The 7,203-nt window shown below is 41.1% G+C and overlaps 1 protein-coding gene and 1 pseudogene across 1 annotated transcript; both read right to left on the bottom strand.

Annotated features, from left to right (window-relative positions):
* Positions 1-269: 269 nt before the first annotated feature.
* Positions 270-3,240, bottom strand: LOC135606983 (AAA-ATPase At3g50940-like; annotated as a pseudogene).
* LOC135606634 (probable protein phosphatase 2C 59) lies at positions 2,726-5,993 on the bottom strand. The gene is made up of 4 exons (XM_065097691.1): positions 5,828-5,993; positions 3,143-3,234; positions 2,955-3,029; positions 2,726-2,854 (listed from the first exon to the last, which is right to left on the bottom strand). The coding sequence occupies exons 1-4, from the start codon at positions 5,991-5,993 to the stop codon at positions 2,726-2,728; spliced, it is 462 nt and encodes a 153-aa protein (XP_064953763.1).
* Positions 5,994-7,203: the final 1,210 nt, after the last annotated feature.

Raw genomic sequence — 7,203 nt, 5'->3', positions numbered from 1 at the left:
GTGGATTACAAGTGGTGGGACGAATACTGCCCTCCATCCATCATGCATCGAAGCTCCCAATGCAATAATCTGAATGATTTAGATCGAGAAGAGACATGACCACTTAACATGCAACAATCGTGTTCGTCGTGTGGAAGGATCCAATGTGAGAAGCTAATTTAGAGGAGATAAGTCAGATGGTGGTGTGAGATTTTACGCATGAAAAGCTTAATCTGGAAGAGGCATGTCTTCGTTGTGCTCAAGTCAGAAAGAAAGAAACACCAAGAAGATCTACGAAGGGAGCAAAGGCTGTTTTAGTAAGTTGACGAGGCTGTACAAACGATGACGACGACGGACTTGGGGTTGGTGGAGACGAGGAGGCGGCGGAGGGCGGTGAGATCTAGGTCGTACACGTCGAACTCGAGCAGGTTGGCGATGGCGGCGACGAGGCTGGTCTTGCCCGTCCCGGGCGGACCGTAGAGGAAGTAGCCCCGCTTCCAGGCGCGGCCGACGCGGGAGTAATAGTTCCGGCGGCTGACGAACCGGAGGAGGTCGTCGCGGAGAACCGGGTCGATGGCGAGGGTGTCGAAGGTGGAGGGGTGGGAGAAGGGCGCGGGGGACCAGGGGTTACGGTGGTCGTCGCCGAAGACGACAGAGCGGTTGGTGTAGAGGCGGCGCTCCCGGGCCCGGAGGCGGATGCGCTCGGCCTCCGGGAGGACGTGGGGGATGTACTGGGAGCGGACGGCCTCGCGGTGGCGGCTGTGGAAGGAGAGCTCGAGGTAGCGGTGGTCCGAAGAGAGGGAGCTGCTGCGGATGGGGGAAGAGGAGGCAGAGGCGCGCTCCACGACGGAGCTCCACTGGAGGGGAATGCCTTGGAAGGAGTCGTGGGTGGTGTGGTAGGAGGGGAGGAGGGAGGGGGCAGTCGTGGCGCTTGGCGAGACGGACGACGCGGGCGTCGTCGAGGCAGTGGCTGCCGAGGTAAGCCTGGGCGGCGCTGTAGAGTTCATTGCTGCAGGAGCCGTCGTACTCATCGACGATGATCTTGAGGTCGGTGTCGAAGCGGGTCATGAGGCCACGGAGGAGGAAGCCGACGGAGTGGTGGAGCTCCGGGGGAAGGAAGTCCCTGTACGCCGTCCGGAGGAACACCAGCGTCGCAAACAACTGCCATATCGAGTTCCATTCCCACTCGAACGCCATCACTTGCCTCTCTCTCGATTCCTCCATCCATCAATCTATCGCCCTTCTTCTCTTATACGTCGCGATCGGGAAGACTGCATTTTGTCATCACGGTCGCGTTAGTGAGTGCTCGATGACGACGAGCCGGAAGTGGCGGACAGCTGACAGAATCGTGGAACACTGGGATTGGCCCACCTTGAGAGACAGTCTGCGGGTGCCATTTTGTCGCCATCGCAACATCGCTAGGGACTTTCGACCCAACCCATGTGCACCTGACTCGCAGCCTCCTGTACTTGAGAAACGGCCTCAGCCCGTGCCGAGACTGCAAGTGGAGCGCACGGAGGAAGAATGCCGGTCTCTCTATCTGAGACCGTGCAACGGGAAGGCAGGGCCAAGAAAAGAGCTACTTACTTGGAGGAGCGAGGCAGCAGCTTCGACGTTGCGGCATCTCTACGCTAGTCCTCGACAAAAGAGAAATGCCAGGATCCACGTCTTAACGCCGCTTTCGGCACCCTCCTCCATTTCCCCGGTGGACCAACTTTTCATCTCCTTTTTTCTGTTCTCGCTGCTCTGCTGAAAGCGTCGTCGGCAGTGGGCTGCGGACGACAACAAAGCATTAAATAACAGGTTAGTGTGGATGGAAAGAGAGAGAGAGAGAGAGAGAGAGAGAGGCACCATACTCGATCAACTTGTTCATTCAATCGGTCGTTGTCTCCAACTCCATTAGCCTTCTTTTGGTTTATTTTTCTCTTCCTTTTTTTGTGTCCGAGTCAAGAAAGGTTGTGTCCACAACAGACGAGGAGAATATGAAGGCTAAGGTAGACTCTTTTGCACGAGGCAAACTGTGTAGGGTTAAAAAGTAACTTAGATGTTCCTATCCTTCTTGGATGACATGGGACCTATAATTTTTGTTAAGGGGCGCAAACAACAAATTAATAGGTTAGGTTCTATTCTATTCAAACACATCCGCATCTGCCACTCTAGATAAGACATGGGCATGACCCTTCATGGATCAATCACGAAGAATGGTTATACGGCTTTACCTTTGAATCTACGTCAAAATGGTCAAAGTTACCATGGAAACTATCACAATCAAACTCCACTATGTATCATTAGACTCTTCAATTCTGTATCCATGTGAAATTAATCTTCCTGCCAACATTTATAATACAAACTCAATAAGAGACCTTCTTTCATGGGTCTCATTTTGCTTTCATAGGGGGCATATCAAAATTGTTCCTTAAGGCTTAAATTACCAAACTTGAGCTACTTTAATTGCAGGAGTAAATTCCAAATGGTAAAAATGGTTTGTATATATAAACGACTATTCAGGAAGAAATTTAGGCACTCTAACCAAACAATCTTATTGATTATTCTAACAAAAGTGAAAACAGCATGATACAGACTCCACTAAGCATCACAAATATACTCTTTTTGCTACTAGTTTTGGTTAAAGCAAAGGTATCTTTTTATTGACTTCCAAATCCATGAAACCATTACAGATAACAAAGCGATGACAAAGATCAAGCAGACAATTTGTACCTATTGCTGCTCGGTTGTGTTATCAAGGCTAGCCAAGAAACTGTACCACGACACAAGCGATGTTGTCAGAACTACCTCTTTGATAGGCCTCCTGTAACAGTTTCTTTGCTGCTTGTTCTGGATCTTGTAGGGGTTTGACAATAGCTACCACCTCCTCCTGAATTTGGAACCAAATGAAAAAGAAAGGGTTCAATCTTCGGAGATGATATTTCAGGTACCTTTTTTTTTTTTTTTGTTATTATCTTCTTTTAAAGTACCTCATTCGTGACAACATCCCACAATCCGTCACTTGCAAGGATGAGGAATTCGAGAGATCCATCAACCGCTTCCTCCTGCATTCAACAGTAGTCGAAGCAGTCAAAGGCATTACTGTCAGATGATGATATGTCTCGAGTCTTGAAGACAATAACATTGTAGGAATAAAGTGACAGGTCAGAGATCAAACATGAATTTCTGGATCTGCGACAACAAACTGTTTCAGGTGCCTATCACCAAATGCACGAGAAACGGCAAGAACACCACCGACACGCCATGTCCCTGCAGTTACAGTTGATCAGTATTTAAATAACGAAATGATCTAAACTGATAAAAACTGAGGGAGGAGATCAAGTACCAGCCCACATTACAAAGCCCCCAGCATCCTCAATCCTTTGCTCTCTCATCTGTTTGGTCAGGCTTGTGATCCCTTGAGACAGCTATAGCTGCAAAAGTAACAAAAAATAGCGTGAGCCGAGTTCCTAGTAAAGAACTAAACTTTTAAGAGGCTCAATCAATAATTCAATACAAGATTCTGGTGATTGTATTCTATTTCAGATACTGAATTTGTTAAAAACAGAACCTTCAAGCACATCCAGAGAAAATCATCTCCATATTATCACCATCAAAATAGAGTGATCGGTTTAATTATGAGAGCTCACATCAACCAAGTACCACAACAGGTTGATTTGCCAGGTCTCTGTTGTTCAAAGTACCAAGAACTGGCTTTTGCCCATGATGCACGAGGGACAAAAGGTTTCTTTCTCTAAATTACCAAGCAATCAGAAAAATTGCCGTTGCAATCTACTGGACGAGCTAGAAGCAAAACTTGCTATATGGGGAACAAAAGACTTTTTTCTCTAATTTATGAAGCACCCAGAAGTTCGTTTGGTCAACTACTCTTATCATGATCAGAAAATTGCTTTTGCAACATACTGTAAGAACCAAGAAACAGAACTTGCAAGTAAAATGGGTGCTCTACAAGAAATTGCCACAACTGTTTGCTTCAGAAAAGGACTTTTTTGCAACTGATGCCATTGAAAAAGCAAGAATCAGATGTTTGTATCAAGAGGTTCATAGAATACATAAACTTTTGTATTAATTGAGCACAAGTTGAGATGCCAAACTCGATTTAACAAAGAAAAAGTGGGGGAAAAAAATGAAAATTAGAACCACAAGCAGCTTTTTAATATGCTAAATAAAAAATCTTTAATAGTTACAATTTTCAAGATAACGGGATCGAGTGATGCAACAAATTCTAGATTGATTTTTGGACCCAATCAATTGAAATGAGAAGAGATTGCATGGATATCTTATAAAGAATACAGAACAACCACAACGGGTATAAGAACAAACATAAACAACAGGATTCAATGACAACAAGGATGTCAACAGCACCACAGAGTACTGTTTATTGCCATTCATAAATCAAACAGAAATTTGAATCTAGTTAGAAGGCAATAATCACAAACTAAAGATGACCACATATAGTATAATTGAACCATAAGATGAACAAATGGGCAAGCAAACATCCAAACAAAAGCAAATGGTAGATCACGGATAATGATTATGGAAATATATAAAATGTTAAATACCAAGCTCTACATACATGAGGGATGATTTTTTATACAAATGTGTAAATTTGGCAAGAAAAAATAATGGAGACACAATAATATCTACCTAAAATTCCGTATAAAAAATATATTCTTTAACACTGAACAAAACAAATAATGGAGAAATATGCTTATAACTAGCTTCAAGATTAAGGAAACATCACTTCCATTGTCATCCTGTTTTGTCATTGGCGTGAATAATTAAACTCCTAATCGTTGAAGTCTACGATTAGATGGTTTTGACAAGGGTGAATTCCAGAATGCAAGAAATATAACCAAAAAAATGTGGACTGGAGAATAAAAGACCCTAGAATAATAAATCACACCAATAAAAATCCCATTTGTAGATTTCAAGACATGTCATACATCTAAAGTGGCACCAAAACCTACCATGTATGGCGCTAAATGGAAAGTTTCATCAATTAAGGAACAACACTCAAGCGATGAACAAAAAATAGTTCTTGGATCATACATTAAAGACAAGATAACATGACTAAACTATTAATATACAATTTCACCAAAAGTATCTAGCTATCCAACCACTGTAGCATCGAAAAGTCATAAAGACATTAAGTGCAATGGCTTATAGAAGTAGCATAAAAAAGTGATCATTATTCTTTAACTAATTCTGTGTGTAAAAATTGGATAACTTAATATTAAGTTTCCAATCCTGTTTAACTTGCTAGTAAACTATTAATCTTCAAATCTCAGTTCAAAAAGAGTACATGCAATACGAGAGCGTAATGAACTTTAGCACCTCATCCATCATCGACAATTTGAATCCTCATTTATCATCATAAGTGTGCAGTTTCAGCCATTTCTGAATATTTTTTCGCAGGTTCAATTCTCCAAATTGAGGCTTAAATTCTGTGAATCCAAACAGGAATATGTTCTCTTTCTCCTTCCTGTCTATACTTTTTTATATTACTAGATTTTTGAAGAATCTGAAACTATATGATTATTTGTTTCAATGTGTACAGTACACCGGAGACACACAGAGCTACTATAGCATTTGGCAGGATCAAGAGAAGGCCAAAAAACTTTGTTGGTCTAGAACCTACATATATCCTAAGAACCTAGATGTCACTGGTGTCACATTCTAAACATTGCTCTTAAATAGGTTGGGTTGTCAAAATACAGTTGGTAAAAAAAAAATGCAGTACACTCCGTCTAAATTGAGCCGGTTTAGTTCTAGATTAAGTACAGAAATCCGTTACACGTAATTGATGATAAGAGAACTGATTTCAGGATGTGGGGCCTACCATCTCCTCCTCTACATATGACAGCTCTAGAGTCCCCAACATTTGCAACGAGCAAACGATCACCAACAAGGACAGCTGTTGATGCAGTTGAACCCGCCTCTCGGTTCTGGCTACAACTGCCACAACTGTTTGCCTCAGAAAAGGACTTGTTTGCAACTGATGCCATTGAAAAAGCAAGAATCAGATGTTTGTATCAAGAGGTTCATAGAATACATAAACATAGCAAAACTTTTGTTTTAATTGAGCACAAGTTGAGATGTCAAACTGGATTTAACAAAGAAAAAGTGGGAAAAAAAACAACGAAAATTAGAACCACAAGCAGCTTTTTAATATGCTAAATAAAAAATCTTTAATAGTTATAATTTTCAAGATAACTGGATCGAGTGATGCAACAAATTCTAGATTGATTTTTCGACCCAATCAATTGAAATGAGAAGAGATTACGTGGATATCTTATAAAGAATACAGAACAACCTCAATGGGCATAAGAACAAACATAAACAACAGAATTCAATGACAACAAGGATGTCAACAGCACCACACAGTACTGTTTATTGCCATTCATAAATCAAACAGAAATTTGAATCTAGTTAGAAGGCAATAATCGCAAACTAAAGATGACCACATATAGTATAATTGAACCATGAGATGAACAAATGGGCAAGCAAACATCCAAACAAAAGCAAATGGTAGATCACAGATAATGCCTATGGAAATATGTAAAATGTTAAATACCAAGCTCTACATACATGGGGGATGATTTTTGATAAAAATGTGTAAATTTGGCAAGAAAAAATAATGGAGACACAATAATATCTACCTAAAGTTCCATATAAAATATATATTCTTTAACACTGAACAAAACAAATAATGGAGAAATATGCTTATGACTAGCTTCGAGATTAAGGAAACATCAACTTCCATTGTCAGCCTGTTTTGTCATTGGCGTGAATAGTAAAACTCCTAATCGTTGAAGTCTACGATTAGATGGTTTTGACAAGGGTGAATTCCATAATGCAAGAAATATAACCAACAAAATGTGGACTGCAGGATAAAAGACCCTAGAATAATAAATCACACGAATAAAAATCCCATTTGTAGATTTCAAGACATGTCATACATCTAATGTGGCACCAAAACCTACCATGTATGGCGCTAAATGGAAAGTTCCATCAATTAAGGAACAACACTCGAGCAATGAACAAAAAATAGTTCTTAGATCATACATTAAAGGCAAGATAACATGACTAAACTATTTGTATACAATTTCACCAAGAGTATCTAGCTATCAAACCACTGTAGCATCGATAAGCTGTAAAGACATTAAGTGCAATGGCTTATACAAGTAGCATAAAAAAGTGATTATTATTCTTTAA

Source organism: Musa acuminata, chromosome BXJ2-3 (genome assembly GCF_036884655.1).
Source record: "Musa acuminata AAA Group cultivar baxijiao chromosome BXJ2-3, Cavendish_Baxijiao_AAA, whole genome shotgun sequence".
NCBI lineage: Eukaryota > Viridiplantae > Streptophyta > Magnoliopsida > Zingiberales > Musaceae > Musa > Musa acuminata.
The sequence above is the reverse complement of the archived record's forward strand: the minus strand, read 5'-3'. Positions and strand labels throughout refer to the sequence as shown.